The following is a 16924-nucleotide window of genomic DNA, read 5'->3' as shown; positions in this document are numbered from 1 at the left end:
AACCACGATTAAAATGTAAGACTTCTCAAAAGTATTCATACTCTGAATATCTACTATCACTATAATAGCAAGCCAAAGCTTCTGGAAAACCAGTCACAACAACTAAGCTTTAAAAGCTGGCTATTTTGTGCAGGGCTTAATTAATATTCAATGCTTGGAAGTTGGAAAATGAAAAACAGTCTTCTGACTTCAGGGGAAAAGAACTAGTCTTCCTTTTAACTTCTGTGATATAGCTGAGTAATTTTCATTTATACTTTCCTAAAATACAAAATACACGGTCAAACACTGATCATGTTTTTAAGTGTATGCCTTGTCAATAAACAATAACGGGAAAAAAAACCAACAAGCTAGCAGCCCAGAAATGAGGAAGAATCATCTTTTCCTTTTCTCAATTTATAAATGCCTGAAGCCCAGGATGTATTTAATGATAACTTATCTTACTGTGCTGGGAGGCAAATGGTAACACATACAGGACTGACAGAGAGGGAGGGCAGGCTGGAGCGTCGATGCTTGCGTGGAGAGGCAGAGTGCATGGGCAGGACACTTTCCAAGGCTTTAGAAAGCTTTTCTGCAAAGGTTTCTTCAGGGACAGTCCGAAGGTAGAAAGGAGAGAGAGGTGCAGACAGCGCTGGTGGTGGGGTGCAAGGAGCACTGAGAGGGATGCAGGACATAGAGGGAAGAGCAGGAAGGTGGGGAACACAAACTGACATGCTACGACCACGTTGAGGCTAAAGGAGGAAAACAAAAGTTAAAAATTGAACACTTCAAAAAAAATTAAAAACAAAACCAGCAAGAATTGTAATGATAGAAAAGAAATGTAGACACACAATGATAGGCCCAATACTGACTACTATGTGTGCAAGAAGATATGAGAATGCTGAATGAATGTTGACATTCACCAAGAACAGGATGTGTGCACCTCTGAGGATTTAAGCTTGCATTAAGTTACTGAACAGTAAAGGAAGTTCCCTAGTGCCCTTATAAGAAGCACATGGAAGGCAGAACAGATAAGAGAGAATATTTTCCTTGGAGCCACCAATGTGGCCCACAGTATGTGTATTCACTACACTTAATAATGTGACAAATAAAAACCTTAAGTTATTGATGGCTTTTCATTCATTCTTAGTTTAGTGAGTGCATGTTCTCTTACACCTATCGCCTCTCTGTAATCAGTCTCTCTGCTTAGGCAACTCCCTGAATCAAATGTACTAGGAGTTTTCAGCTAGTTCTTTATTAACTAAAATGTTACCTAAAAAAATTTAGCATTACACAGTCTACAAAACAGTTGTGGAAAAAGCTGTTTCAATACATGGAAAATTTAGTTAGATTAGTCTTAGACAAGCATTTTCCAGACACTGAGCCAATAAAAGTATCAAGGATTTTGTAATCTTGCCTCAAGACAGAAGGCCATAGGTCAAAATTCAACCCAACTGACAGAATCAGAATTATCTTTCTGTCTAGTTCTTTTTTGTTGCTGTTTTTTGGTTGTTTGTTTGTTTGTTTTTTCCAGAATGATTGGGAAAATTATGTTTTAGAGAGGCAGCTTTTAACTGAAATATTTCTTTCTCTAAAAATACATGCCCCTCTTTTGGATACAATTTCTAAAGATAACTGAAATCAAATATATAACTGAGAAAAAAATAAAGTCAAGGTATCCAGCAGAGATCTAATTTAAAGTATTTCTGATATGAGAAATCCTGATAGACTGCTCAGTATTTTGGAGGAGAGACATCAGGAATCTCAAAGGGTTAAACATCTTACCCTTATTCTTCACCTGGTCCAAGCCAGGACTGGTTATACAGGTTGTTCCTGATAAGTTTATCTAACCTGATCAGAAACGGCTCCAGTGATGGAGTCTACAGCACACAACTGTCCTTTCTGGTTAGGAAAAAAACCTTTTCTAAACAAGAGTTCCTTGCTGCAATTTAAGCTTATTATTTTTGTTATATCTAACAACAATGTTGTGATCTGATTAGCCTCTACGTATTTTATGGTGGCCTTTCAGCTTTCTCTATCCTCAAGCTCATCTTCCACAGACTCAGCTCTTTCAGTCTTCCCACAAAAACCACGTTTCCTGTATTCTTGGTGTTTTTTGTCACTCTCCTCTGTATTCTCTCTCCCCATTCACTCTCAACTTCCTTCATCAGGCAGAGTGTCCAGGATAGACTTAACAATGGCCAAGAGCAGCAGAACTACTTCACATAACATGATGTTTGTCTTTTTCACAACAGCATGATGTTTTTGACCATGTCCAGCTTGTGGTCCAATATAATCCCTGACTCTTTCTTTTAGTGGTGGAATTGCTGCCTAGTCAGTTGTTGCTCATCCTGTACTTGTGTAGCTGATTTTTCCTGCTTAGGCACAAAACTTGCTCTCATCCTGACTGAACTGCATTCTACTTCTTTTAAAGGTTATTTCTCCAGATGGCAATTTCATTTTGACTTGTCATCCTGTCTTCCCAACAAACTCTTAGTAGTTCTTGTAGCGTTCTACTCCATTCTGTTAACCTTCTGGTACCGCTGTTGTCATCAGAGCACGAGCACATTTTAGGATTTAACTGAGCAGCTTGACTACACATTTGTAGCGTGCTTGTTTTCCCAAACTCTCTCAAAAGGTTATAGTCTTTCAACCTGGAAACTAGCCATCCCAAGGCAGTAAATGGCTTCTAGTCCAAGACATACTCACACATCAGAGTATGGCTTAACCAGAGCAGTAACTTATTTTGAGAGCTTGAAAACGCATTTGCCCAAGGACTAGCAGTACCACAAAACTTCAGGTTATGACTGAAACCAGCATGTTTTCCAAAAATCTAGGAACACCGATTTTGTAATCAAGTCCACAAGCACAGGCAGCAAAAAAGTGAGGACTCTTAAGTCCTGACTGTCACATTATCTTCCTGTATGGCATTACCATGCTATAAGATATCTCTGCCTTAGGTTTAGATTTTTGTTTAAAAACAACAACAACAAAAAAAAAACAAAAAAAAAAAACAAGGGAACCACTGAAGACAATATAAGAGTAGCAGAAGTTTTACTCCAGTGCTGGAATAGACTTCTGAATGTTCTTGTACTCTGATCTAAAACATACCAAGGGAAGAACGTACCAAAATAAAAGGGCCACACAAATGAACATAGTAGGAGAAGTATTTGTGCCCAGTGCAGACTTTCCAGGGACAAGGAATACGCATGGCAACTGATGAGCAAATCAACACAAGCTAAAAATAATATTGGGAACAAGGATGTGGGGTCCTCTCAGTCTGGAGTACTCACATGCAGCATTCTATAACAGTTAAAAAGAACTTACCTGCAGAATCTGTAAATCAAAGCCTCACAGAACATACATAGCAATTTCATACTTCAAAACAGCAGCTTAAATCATTCTAATCCTTTCTTCAAATCAAAGCAATAGCTAAATATTTGGTAACTTCACATATATACAGAACACCTTCCCAAGTGAGATGAAACGCTCATTTTCATAAGACAGTCTCGTACTGAGGATGTTACATCCATTACAAATCCCAACCTGTCATTCTGCTTAAGTGTACTCAAAATTTAATAAAAACTTTATTTTAAAGAAAAATATTTACGTTTATTTCATTGAACTAGATTCAGTCACCTTGTAAAATAGGAATTTTAATGCTCCCATGCAGAATTTGTATTGCATGGAAAGCATACATGAAAGAATACCTAGCAGACTTTTTTCTCACTTTCAAAAAAAGAAAACAAAACCAAAACAAACAACACAAAAACCCTCACAACTAAATAATTCCATGCATTTGCAATACTTTTAAGTTTTGGCTTACCACTGTAGGTGGCTGATATCCTCCATGCTGTTGTGACTGCACTTGGCCAACTGAAGCTGCATACCCCTGGACTGCAGCTGTTGAGATTGGCTGGTCATGCTGGGAACCATACGACACAGTCTGTTGACTGCTCACACACGATTCAGTATAAACAGATGACCCTTGGCCACTGTCAACTGCTCCATCAGCTACAGAAAGATAAAAATTTGCATTTCAGGAACTGCAGACTGGATTCATAATTCAAGTGTTACTATCAAATATTAGATTGCATTTGTGTCACATCACAATGACCTTATAAACATTTTACCCCTTCTCATATTTACAATGGTGCAAAAACCGTGAGTTTTTCTTCTCCAATATACTAAGTAACTCCCTACCAGTAAGCCTTCCCCTAGCTTCTGAAAATCAGTCATTTCAAGAGTTCTTTGGAAATATACTTGCCAGTAAATTATGCTCCCTATTAAATGTTGAACTAGAAATAAAAACCTAAATTCTACTTTGTCATGAATGATGTTTCAGGTTCGCTTATTGTCTTGTTTTGTTTGCTTTTCACTTTTATTTTATTTTTCATAAAAGCATAAAACAGGTCAATTGTACTAGCGGGCAGATGCAACTCAAATAAGCGTAACAGAGAACTTAAAATCTCTATTACCTTATAACAGATAATAATTTGCTTGCTAACTTCTGACATGGAGCTTTTCATTTAATCATTATTCAGATACTGATTCTAACATTGGGATGGCAGAAGAGGAAGAGTTAGGACTGTTAACTTATGTGCTCATGTTTAGTATGTAGAACAGGCAGTGATTTTTTTTCAGAAACAGAACCATGATCTGAAATACCTGCATCATTAAAAATATTAAGGCAATTCTGATTCCAGACTCCCTAAGGGCAGGCAAAATAGTGTAAGTGCAAGAGTTCCTAAAGAAATCAACTGACACACTTACAAAGAATAGATATACTGGGTTGCTGGAACTGCAGTTGTTGGTGTTGATCAGCTTCTGGTTCTTCAGGCTCCACTTGAGTAGAAACAGATGCTGAAGTAGTGGGGACAGGAGTAGTACCACTGACAGATACGGGATGCTTTGACCCTGCATGGGAAGCACTTGAGGGTTGCTGTTGCTCCAGCTGCTGCTTCTGACTACCTTCTTCCTGAAGCTTCTTCTCCTGTTCTTCACGCACCAACTGACGCTGCTCTCGCTTTCGCTTAATCAAAGATACCCTGTCCTTGATAGCTTTCGCCATTGTCTTGTGATCCCCTTCACAGACATAGCCAGATTCCACCTGAAGGAGGATATATTCACAGAATTCAGACTGTCATAGACAGCCACTATTGTGCTACAATATAAGCTATCGCTCTCTTGCACCTAACTTCTCATTCACAGACTTCTGAAGCAGTTTTATTTCTAGACAGTAACAGTAAATGCAAAGGCTGATAGATGACATCTCACTGTCAAAGAATGCTATTACCTTCAGTGTTTTGCAAGACTGCCGCCACTTACCATTTCCTGTGCTACATCCTCTGGGACATCTCTCTCCAAGTCAAAGGAAAACTCTATTGCCTCATTATCTTTATATTTGCCCTTAAGTTTTTTGATGTCTTCAATTCGCAGCCAGAGTTTAATGGCAATTTTTTCTCCATCATCTTCCTCTGCTAGTTCTACCCGTACTCCAGTCTCTTCTTGGAAGAAAGCATGATTCAAAAGGTCCTTAATAGCATATCTAGCAGATCGGAAAACAATGTGGAGAGCACATACACTGTTAGGTTTTCATCAAATATTAAGGAATATCCTTGCCTGACAACCTCCCGAATTTATCATCTACATTTCATGCTTCCTCTCATTAACCACTTGACAGCTCATCATGCAAATTTCTATCTAAAAGTATGATGAAGGAATAAAATGCAACAGCTCTACAGATTTAGGAAAAAAAAAGTCACACATTGGTTAGCAGAAGTGCCCACTGCCTAAAATTACAAGCCTTGAAAGAACAGTTTGGTTTTACTGAAGATTAAGATCCAACACACAACTCTTAGTCCCCAGATCAGCTCAGCAGTCATGAAACATGTATTTCAGACTATCTAAAGATATTGACAAAAGTCTATCCTAGTTAATTCAGCATTAGTGAAGCACCTTTCATATTTTGTACTATTTTCAACCAACTTGCACAATTTTCCACAGTTCCCTTTGTCCAGAAAGTACAAAAACATTAGTAATATATTCTTATATTCATAGAGTGGTAGCAGTAGTCCGAAAGCTAACTGGTTAAGATAAAAGACAAGGAACAAGTGCCATGCATTCAGAAAATTAGTTCAGAATTAGAAAAATACATAATTGCTTTAAACGTTTAAATTTGAAATCAAAAGTACATAGCAACAGCATTAGATGTAAAACTCCAAGAATTAATAGAAGACAACTCTACACCAACAGAACAGGCTCAGAATAGAATAGTTAAGAGCTAGAAAAAGACAGAAGACTGAAGCATTCTTAAACCCAACAATCACTAAGCAACTAAATAAAAGTAGGAAAAAAAACAAAATCCATTAACAAACCATTAGAACAGCTACAGATTTTCTGCAATGGTCTAAGCTAATCACTTCAAGCCAAAATAATCTTGCAGAAAATTTGAACGAAAACAAACATCAATAACTTCAAAAATAAAGAGCCCTCAAAATAATTAGCTATAAATGCCAATGGAATCAAAGGGACAGAAAAGGAAAAAACAAAAAAAAACCAACAGGGCTACAGAATGAGGAATCCCATTAATCCCATTAAGTGGTAACTTGGAAAGATCATCATTCTCTGTTTTAGTGATTAGATCAAAATTTCAGTAAGAACAGTAGAATTTCTGAATAATATGGATGGTTACTACCGCATTTGCTCTTTTCCTTCCACTAATGCTATAAAACAAGTGTTAAATGAGAATCTGCCAGAGAATAGAACCTGCAGAAATAATGTTCATTTTCTAACTTCCATCAGATCCCAGTAATTAACTGTATCTAGTATTAACAAGTTACAGATTCAGACAGAAGTAATATCTCTATCGGTACGGGAAAGGGAGCTTACCTTTCGCCTTTGTTTTGCCGAATACATCCCTCAATAATCTCCTTCACTTCAGGGATCGCTACTTTATCAAAGCTGGCGGGCTTGACACCCTGAAACATACAAATAACAAGAAAAATCTGGAAGGTTCACTTGACTTAAGTTTTGTTTGTGCAAATATTCAAACCAACTGTTTTTATTCAACATGTAACTAGGCAGAATTCCCCACTAGTGGAGATTGTAAGGAAATCTACCCCCAATATTATTGTTCATCTGTTTGCTAGCGACTTTTTCAAATGCGGATTTTTTTCAGCATTTGATTAGACTTCCATGACAGAAGTTTCAACAGTTAGGTGCCAGGCTATGATAAGCATAAGCTTACCATTTCATTTTTTTCTACAGAAGGTACGATGATCAGAGGAAAAAATGTTTCCTATTGAACACTAGCGCAAGAACCCACAAGATTGACTTTAACAGTCTTCAAAGGATTCTGCTGCTTCCCAGAATGTTCCCAACATGCCTTTAGATGAAGTAATTTTGGCAGAATGATTTTATGGGAAAAACAATAGCTCAGAATGATCTGACTGGATCGTTATATAACATGAACAGTGTTTAAAAAAGAAAAAATGGGAAAGGAAAAAAAATTCCTTATATCTTAGCTCTTCTCAAATCTAATAATTTCAAACCACGCTCTTGTATGATTGCTGTTGTGAGTTCAGGAAAGTGATACACACCTTTCCAAAAGCCCTTCAACAATGTATGATGATTCTTTCTTCAGTACATGTTAAAGCCATTGGGGACAGATAGAAACAAAATCTAAGTGCAAGCAGCTACTCATTTCAGTCAAGTAACTAGACACGAGGTATGACCAGTTGGGAATTCTGCAGAACGCTGCAGACACAGAAAACCAAACTCCATCACTAAATCATGGCCAAGAGCTCTTTTTCAGGGGGCAATTGTCCAAACCAGCAAAACTTGGCACTCAGTTTTACTTGATTCAGCCTTTAGCTTCAAATTCTGTGTTTTAAGATGAAAGAAAGCTCAAGGATGGAGCCACCTTGTTCAAATGCTGTTTATGTGATGTGCCCAAACTTTCAAGTCAAACAATCCTGAAATCGGTATAATTTGATACACAGTAACATACAGTACTAATATAGCAACATATAATACTAATTACCACATACACTGGACACATCTGACCCTGTGTAACTGGTGAATCACAAGTAAAAAAAAATGAAAGAAACAGACTCAAGTACAGATATAAATGAAGAAACAATACAGACAGCATGATCTGTGTCTTAATGAGGAAGTACTTCTCTCAGTGTACCATTAGATCTCCCTTCTCACCCAAGTGGAATATGAAAATATCGCACTTCTTTACTGTCAGTGCAAAGGAAGCCTTGAAATGTAGAATCAAGTCTCTCAACCAGAGCCTTTGCAGCTGCAGACTTTCATTTAACTGAACGTTGACTTAATATAATAGTAATTTTTACCTACATTTAGACATTGTTTTTCTTGGCCAAACATGGCAGTGTATTGACTTCATATGTTCACTACCTAAGACATTCCCTACCATGCTCTTCCACGAGAGGGCACAGTTTACTTCAAACGGATGCAAAAACAAGACTGGGAGAGCACAAGCATCCAGTCTTTCAATGAAGAACAGCACTATTTGTCATTGTGCAAAGGTGTTGTGATCACATCTGAAATTTGGTGATCACATCCAAAATTTGAAAAGAAAGGATAACTACAGAAAGACACAGATCTTTCCCTTAGTAAAAACCTCCTGTTACAACAGCATTCTCAATTTTCTACTTAGAAGCTCTAAAATTTGCCCCTATGACATTTCAGCAATTGAGATTACAGAACTGAGGAGCCTACTGTGACAAAACTAAGATCTGAAACACAGCCTGTCAGCAAATGTTAATTTAACACTAAAAAGCTTCAGTGAAAGTAAGACTTCTGGAGATAAATGCCTCAGCTGATAAGGCGCCAGAGCAAATTTACTTGAGTATGTTATAATTCTATAGCCAGGTCACACCACAAATCTCTTGCTTTCCAGCAGGATGCCAAGCAATACACTCAACTAATTTTATAAAACTGCTTTTAGCATTTACTACTTGCATAGAATGCCTGTGTATTTGTCTCTGCTCACATGGCAGATACACCCACCTTTTAACATGTGGCTGAGCTTAAGATAGTCCCAGGAATTCAGGTTCATATATGCACAGAATAAAATGCTCACTTATATTCAGATAATCTGTGCAATAGTTATTTGCCTGGCTGTTGTATAGATTTGTATCTAAATTTGCCAGAGAAGTTGTCTAAAATTTAAACTTATCTAATACTCCCAAGCAGCCCAAGTTCTAGCCATAGCAGCTGCCCACCTGCACGTTCATTTACACTGCGGCAGCAGAAGGAAGGTGTCAGATCCGTGGCACTATCTTATTTTAGAAAACCTAAAAACTAAGATGAATATAAGACAAAAAAGCATTAACATAGGGAAACCAGAACATAAGCCTTCTTGGTGACTATTTGACCAGATGCTCTCTTCTTGCACAACGCCTGAAGAGGAGTAGCTAAGAAAACATTTTCAAATCGGTGACTCAGTCTGCTACCCTGTATATCTCTGTCCTGAAAGATGTTAAGTAAGTGTCCAAAATCTTTGGGACCTTCCATGAGGGCCACCTTATAGTACTCCATTTTGTGAATTAAAAACAAAGAAACAAGCAAACAAAACAGTTAAGAAAAAAGCTCTCCCCAGCCAAGTCTTCCTCCACCATAGTTTCCATAATTCTGAGGTTTCCCTCAGAAAATCTCAGATACACTCACACTGGGACCTAAAACTAATACAGGATTGGGTGTTCAAGCAGCTGCCCTTAGCTTTTTCCACAGTCAGTAAGAACTGCCTAACTGGTCAAGAACCGCTTATACCAAAGCTCAGACAATGCTCAGCTTTGAAAATCGTTTTTTCCTTTTAACTGCCAAAAGTGAAAGACCGCTTTACATACCAAGACAGAAGACAGTATTAACAATAATCAATATATCAGTGACCCCTTTCTACCCAGAGATGTCCTTCCCTTGTAATCATGCCATCACAGAGAAACCAGAGGTGGACCCTGCAATTCAAATAACCTTCGTGTGTCCTTAAAAGCTCATGAGCTGTGCAGCCAAGCATACTTCCATTAGATTCTGAACCCAAAGGCACTGTAGTCCTCACTGTTTCCTGGTTTTAACACTGCACACTTACTGCAAGATGGTCTCATTTGCACATCTCTCTTCATTTTCTCCCCAGTCTCCAAACTGCTTAGAAAAATCATAGAATTTTTTTTTTTTTAATCTATTTGTCCCACTGTCCACTGGAAATTTAATCAGAATTACCCAGATACTATTATAAATTGTAACATACAAATTTGTTAAGGAAGTGAAAGGAAGAGCTCTTAAGACTAAAAGCTTGTAAATAGGTATAACAGGTGCATTTTCTCAAGCTATTATCTACAACATCATAAACTGACATGGATGCTGACAGCAGCAGTCTCCTGTTTCTCCATCTCTCATTCCCACATGCATGTCATTTCCTCCCTAAGGCTGGCAAAAGCATTTAAACAGCTGCATAATGAACCAGATCATGGTGCTTAGCAGACTTGAAACAAACTCAGCCAAAAAAGCCTGTAGTGGTTTCCAGTGAGACCAAGATCCCCAGCCTGGTTTGCTGCATTGTTGCAGTAGCTCCCACACTTGCACATGGAGTACAAGTGCTGCAGCTGACGTGAGCACAACTGTGTCTCTTCAAAACAATACTAACAAAATAGAACCCACCAAATGCATTTTGAGAAGGCATCCAAACCTTTACAATGTTGGTGTATATACAGGCAGCACAAAACACTACTTATGCAAAGCTGAATACTTATTAGTACTTATCTTAGTCTTCATCTTAAGTACAGGAGATTATCGCAAGTAAGACAAGCGAAATGTAAGATGTTTGTGATTTTAACAGGTTTAAATCAGGTTAAAAAGAACAAACAACTGAATTTGAAAATTGCAACACCCACATTTGTGTAGTTATACGATCCACTAAAAGCAAGCTCTGTACTCCTAGAAAATTATACATTTTCAAGCTTTTAAACATGAGAACTCCCCTTAACAACTTTTGCCTAGAAATATGTAGTAGTATTTTACATGAGTTAGCACACCAAACAAATGGATAAGTAGTTTATCATCTCACTGTAGTTCAAAATATACTGAAAATATTGCAAGAAAAGGTACAATCCGTGCTTTTTATACCAAGAAAATAGGGAACACAATGTCAACATGCCCTGAGAACTTTAAAAATTTTTTTTAAACAGTTCAGTGAAGAGCAACACAGATAGGCAATAGCTGGAGCTAAGCGTTCCAGCTACTCTGATTAGGATTTGAATATTCATTAGGAAGTTGGAGGAAAAGTATAAGCAAGTTTAAAAGCTAAAGACGTTCTAAGCAAATACAAAGCAGCTCACATATGTTAATAAATCTGATTCACTACCCCCAAATGCTTACCGCTACTGTGCAATTTTTCTAGAGTTGACATTCTCACCTACCTCTTTATTGCAATCCTTGTGAGAGCAGCAACAGCAGTGGGAATTAACAATTACAAATACGGGACCGACCTCTCTTTTTGTAAAATCCATCAGGAAAAGAGAGACTTGCACACCAGAGTTAGTCGGGTGCTAGTTTCCGATGGGAATCCCTCAAGCTGTGGGCTTAACGCACAGCAGAAGGAAAGCAGACATCGAAGTTAGAAGGCAGCATTGTTTTTTCTTTGACGCCTCTTGTACTCTTCCAAGAGCAGTTCATGAGGCTGCAGAGATTCAACCTTAATATCTGCTTTTGTCACTCAAATTCTGAATAGAAATAATGATTATAAGAGGTGAGCTCGTCCTTTCCAACCTGCCCAGTTGGTTGCAAGGAGAAGGAAGAGAAGGCAGCACAGAGAGCCTTTACTTTCTACTTGTCTCCGCCTCCCAGTTGAGTTGCTCTGCCTATTCTCCACCTGTTTTCTGCCATAGTTTAAGGCTGTATGTAGGAACATCACCCCGTTCCCCCCCAGCTGTGGAATTGGTCCATCAGTAGATTGCTCTCACCTAACATTGCTTGCACTACTTTTGTATTGTGAAGAGAGCTGCTGTTTCTCCTCTTCTTTCCATGGAGCTAAACAAGTATAATTACATCTATTAATTTTAATTTAATCCTACAAAAGCAAAACCTGTACAAGGCTAACAAAGAATAGCCCATTTCCTCAGTCAAATTCTGCGACCACTGGTAGCATTATCAACTTTTTTATTAGGGGGAATAGGTATTGAAGGTGATGTTCAATCTGCTGGACAAAGTTAGAAAGCTGCATCATTGCCTCTTTTGCATCACTTGCATGAATACAGTCTGCACTGGTATTTCCTACCAATTCTTGCTATACTCCAAACCTAACATGAAGTCTTTATTTTTTTTTTGCCCTTGATATCTAGTTTTAAACAGATACTGTGGAACTTGCTTACTAATAAAATGAGTTGTTCAGAGTTTTTTTGGAAGGACATATAGAGTAAAGGCAAGAAACCTCATACACAGCCTTCAAATGCAAAGTGAACAAACAAATCTTAATCAACTAATGAGGAAAATTTTAAATTGAATTTTATTACAGTTCATCAAGAACACTTTTCAGTCCCCCAAAATAGGAGACTTAGTTCCTCAAGTACGCCAGAACTATACTAATGTTGTTACAGTGTTGGTGGTGCTTGGTGTAAAGTAACACTTTCTGATCCTTCACTGGGCATTTCAGAAATCCCTTCCACTAGCTGTAGGGAAACCTGAGAGGTGTCAAGGGACAAGAGGTTCTTAGAGATACTGGTATGTTGAGTGGCCTTCCAACTGCTTAGCTAGAAATTTTATACCCCGCATCAACAAACTGCTATTGATCACCTCAGTTTTAACTGCTTATTGGCATTTTCAATAAAGCATGTCGGCATTTCACTTGCCAAGGCTTATAATTTTTTGTCACCATTACAGTTCCACTCAAACCCAATAGGCACTGTGCAGCCAAAGCAAATGTCCTTTCCAGAAACATCATCTAACATTAAGCATATCTGATTAAGGCTGCACTGCACTTTTCTGGGGTGCATTGCATAAAATACAAAGAATATTTGAAGCGTTTCGACTTTTACTATGCACACAGTGTACATGCCTCAGTATAACCACGTTTGCTCGCCTCTTTGCAGTAGTGCTTTAAATGCAGACCTCAAGAGGAATTCTGCTGTAAATGATTAATCATCTCAAATAAAATGTTCAAACTTTGCAGTCCAGAGGCTAATACAATCAGTAGCAAAGTCAAATCTCACAAACAAAGTAATTATAGTCTCCACATTTTCCTTTTGCTAAGTTGTTACTATGCTAGTTTGAGCCGGACCCAAGCTGCCACAAACCATTAGTTCTGTGAAACTAGATGGAGCATATGATTCCAGTGGAAAACAATCCAGGAATCCTACTTCCTTCCATAGACTCTGAGAAGCCTCCAGGCAATAGCTTATACAGCATTTAAATTGGTTTACCCCATGATCTTCTAAAGGTCACCACTTGCTATTAGTTACTCACCCAGCCCTTAAAACCTACAAGTTTAACTATTTCACCTCCTTTTCCATGTCTTATTCTAATCCTGTTGTCTAGAAACACTCTTTCAGATTTAGTTCTTTCAGTATTTCACACAGAGTACACCTATATCCTAATTCTCATCCTAGCTCAAATGAATACCTAGATATCTATTAGGAGAAGGAAGATCCCACTCTGCGTTTACTTAGGTGAAAGATATGGGTTGCCTATAGAAGCTATATTTTACTGTTCTTATTAAACAAGAAGTTATAAAACCTGAGACAGCAGAAAAAAATTTTAAAATGATACTGCACAGTTAACTGAGCTTCTGATGATGGTATTTCCACAGTAATTAATTCTGGACAATTGATAATTCTGTCAAGAATGAAATCTGTAAATCCTGCAGAATAAGCTCTGCACAAGATCAATATCCTAGCAGAGTAAATAGCATTACTGCAATACAAGCAATAGGAGTAGACAATGGCTTTCAGTGGGCTAGTTAGCTCACAAGGCACTATTTAGACCATTCTCAGGACAGTTGTGCTCTCTTATAAAGAAAAGCAATGACTGCACATTTTGAACCTGATACCTTTTGAACTTGACTAATCTACCACCACCCAGACCAAAATTCCTCTCTCAACTATTTAAGAAAGCTCTACATCACTGAAATAGCTCAACCAGTCTGTCTGCAGTCACTAGAAGCTAGAGATAGGACATCCATCTCCTATTATACTGATGTGCAAGTAATTTAAGTCTCGTGATTCTTAAATTTCTTTGAATCAGCTGTCTTCAACACTTGCTACTGATAAATGTGAACCCAGATTTCACGTTCAGTTATGAAGACAATGGAGGCAATGCAGTGTTTATACAGGCTCGATGGCCACAACCTGACTGACCAGTTTGGAAATCATTTTCCTTTTCACTTCACCATGCACTCTCAAATAATGAAAATCCTTGAACTGAGGTTGCTTAAGAGAAATGTCTAGTTATTAGCATGAGAGGATCCTTAGTGCAAAGAACAGAATGTATTCCTCGTTTGACTGTTTATCATTTCTTGCTGTCATCTCCACAGCCATCCACAATCTCCAAAGCCGCCAGAACCTCAATGCTGTGTTTTTACTTAAAGCCAAGGAATTTAGCAGTAAAACTTTACAACTCCATGCATGTGAAGTCTATCCCATTAACAAAGCTCATTTAAGAACTTGAACAAAGACCAGTCTTACCCTAAAGAAATCACTGCCTGCGTTCCTTTCCAAAACCATCCTATTTGTGATAATATTGAAGTGCATCTTACACTACCTTACAATTATCACCACGTTGACTAGTTTCCCGGCCTAGCACACAACATGCTTTATAGACTTTTTCCAGATGTGCAAGTTCTCTGCTCATTAGCTCCTCCACATAAGAAAAAACATCAACTTATTTCAAAAGTCAGAAGAATCTGGAGCCGAAGCGTTTTTAGTTTAAAAGCAGATGAACCATTCATAGCACCTCCTATAACTGCAGCATTCCTTTATAAGGAACAGAAAAAATTACACAATCCCTAGAAGAGGTGACTTAGTAATCAAAAGGCAGAATGAAATTCTTTAGTGCATAGCTATCAAATGATATAGCTGCATGGTAAAATGGATCTTATTAAAAAATACACAGAATGATGATACAAATGAAACAACAGTAAAGACTGAGTAGATCGTTAAGGTTGGAAAAGACCACTAAGATCATCTAATCCAGCAGTCAACCCATCATTACCATGCCCACTAACCAATTAGTGCCACATCTACCCTCTTCTTGAAAACCTTCAGGAACAGTGACTCCATCACTTCCCTAACACCCTGAAGCAGGAGTACTGCCTTTGTCATCTGAACAAGAACATTAAATGGTGAGCATTTCAAGATAGCTGAATGGCCCGTCGTTTTGTTGGGATTTCAGCTCAGAAATGGCTTTCAAGAGAATGGCAACATGCCTAGACACACATCTCAGTGCTATAAATATAGAAATGCCGCAGTGACGCAATATTAAAAACAAAAACCTCTCTTCTATTTTCAGTATGGAAAATGTATTTTTGAAAAAAATCATATCGTATTAGTTGCATTCTCTGCTTTAATTAGCTACCAATCTGACAGATAAACATCATCTAACATTCATTCTAAAATCTGAGTACAGCAATAGTAATTCTCCATCCACAGATTAGGTCTAGTGAACTTGGAACTGAATTAAAAAAACAATCCAACATAGCGCCTTTTTCATGGGTCATAAAACCACATTTGCTACCAATATGAACACTCAGAAAATACCTACTGAACAAACATAAACCTGAGCCAAGGATAATGTTGCAAACTGCAAAAATAGTGCACAATGCAACAAAAGCCACCATCTCTTTTATTTTCTGACTTACCAGAATAGAAGTTAAAGCCTTCTATTCATGTACCAAAAGACTCAGTTTCAGATGAGGGTCCTAAAAATATTCCTGCTATGCACAGAAATCTGATAGTGGTAATAGGTGGTACAGTGAAACATCTCTGAAAGATATTTACCTTAATAAGTCAAAAGCTCAGTACTAGAAAGCTCAAAATACCTTCACTAGACAGAGAAACAACAGTCTTTTTACCCTTTAGAATAAAAACATAATGCACAATAAACAACAGAGCTTCTCACACAAACTTTTAAGTTTGGTGTTTCTCTCATCAGAAACAGAGCGTCCTGGAGGACTAAAGAAGTTACTGACCCATGTACACAGCACAGAGGTGAGACTGCACCTTCAATATTGTGTTCAGTTTTGGGCCCCTCGCTACAAAAATATGCAGTGGTTTGAGTGTGTGCAGAAAACAATGAAGCTGGTGAAGGAGTTACAAGGAGTGACTGAGGGAATTGGGGTTGTTCAGTCTGGAGGTGGCTAAGGGGAGACCTCATCCCTCTCTACAATTTCCTGAAAGGAGTCTGTAAGCTAGGAGAGCACTGAGCATTTTCCTCAGGAGATAAGCAATAAGACGCATGGAAACAGTCTCTAGTTGCACCGGGGAAGATTTAGACTGGACATTAGGCACAATTTCTGCACAGAAACTGTGGTCAGGCACTGGAACAGGCTGTCCAGGAAACAGTGGAATCTCCATCCCTGGAAGCATTTAAGAATCATGCAGACACAATATTCAGGGACATGGTTTTGTGATGGGATGGTAGGCGAGGCTGATGCTAGGACTGAATAATCTTGAAGATCTTTTCCAATCTAGATGATTCAATAATTCTCTATTTTTGGGAATTAACTACTGTAAAATTTCATTCAGTTTCAGATGAATAAAACTGTTCTAACTGTTCTAACATGGGAACAAAAGCATTCAAGTAGGCATACATGCTTGCATGTCATAGCCAGTTCTGGAAATAGCTTTCAGAAACTTGGAGATAACTATATAGGGTGTCTGTAAAAATTTGGTGGAGTTCTGGCTTATGAATCACATAACATCTCTAAATAACT

At 38.0% G+C, this 16924-nt stretch overlaps 2 protein-coding genes across 3 annotated transcripts in view; both read right to left on the bottom strand.

The window, feature by feature from the left end:
- Window positions 1-16924, bottom strand: part of LOC100542571 (zinc finger protein OZF-like) — a 1148434-nt gene that overhangs the window by 604656 nt on the left and 526854 nt on the right. The window lies entirely within an intron of this gene.
- The window catches only part of WNK1 (WNK lysine deficient protein kinase 1), an 87995-nt gene that overhangs the window by 37569 nt on the left and 33502 nt on the right, over window positions 1-16924 (bottom strand). The window contains exons 2-5 of the mRNA XM_031553308.1: window positions 6868-6983; window positions 5305-5524; window positions 4750-5086; window positions 3803-3990 (exon numbers count right to left, since the gene is read on the bottom strand). Of these exons, the coding sequence (XP_031409168.1) occupies window positions 3803-3990; window positions 4750-5086; window positions 5305-5524; window positions 6868-6983 (861 nt within the window). The remainder of the gene's footprint in view (window positions 1-3802; window positions 3991-4749; window positions 5087-5304; window positions 5525-6867; window positions 6984-16924) is intronic.

Source organism: Meleagris gallopavo, chromosome 1, assembly GCF_000146605.3.
Source record: "Meleagris gallopavo isolate NT-WF06-2002-E0010 breed Aviagen turkey brand Nicholas breeding stock chromosome 1, Turkey_5.1, whole genome shotgun sequence".
NCBI lineage: Eukaryota > Metazoa > Chordata > Aves > Galliformes > Phasianidae > Meleagris > Meleagris gallopavo.
The sequence above is the reverse complement of the archived record's forward strand: the minus strand, read 5'-3'. Positions and strand labels throughout refer to the sequence as shown.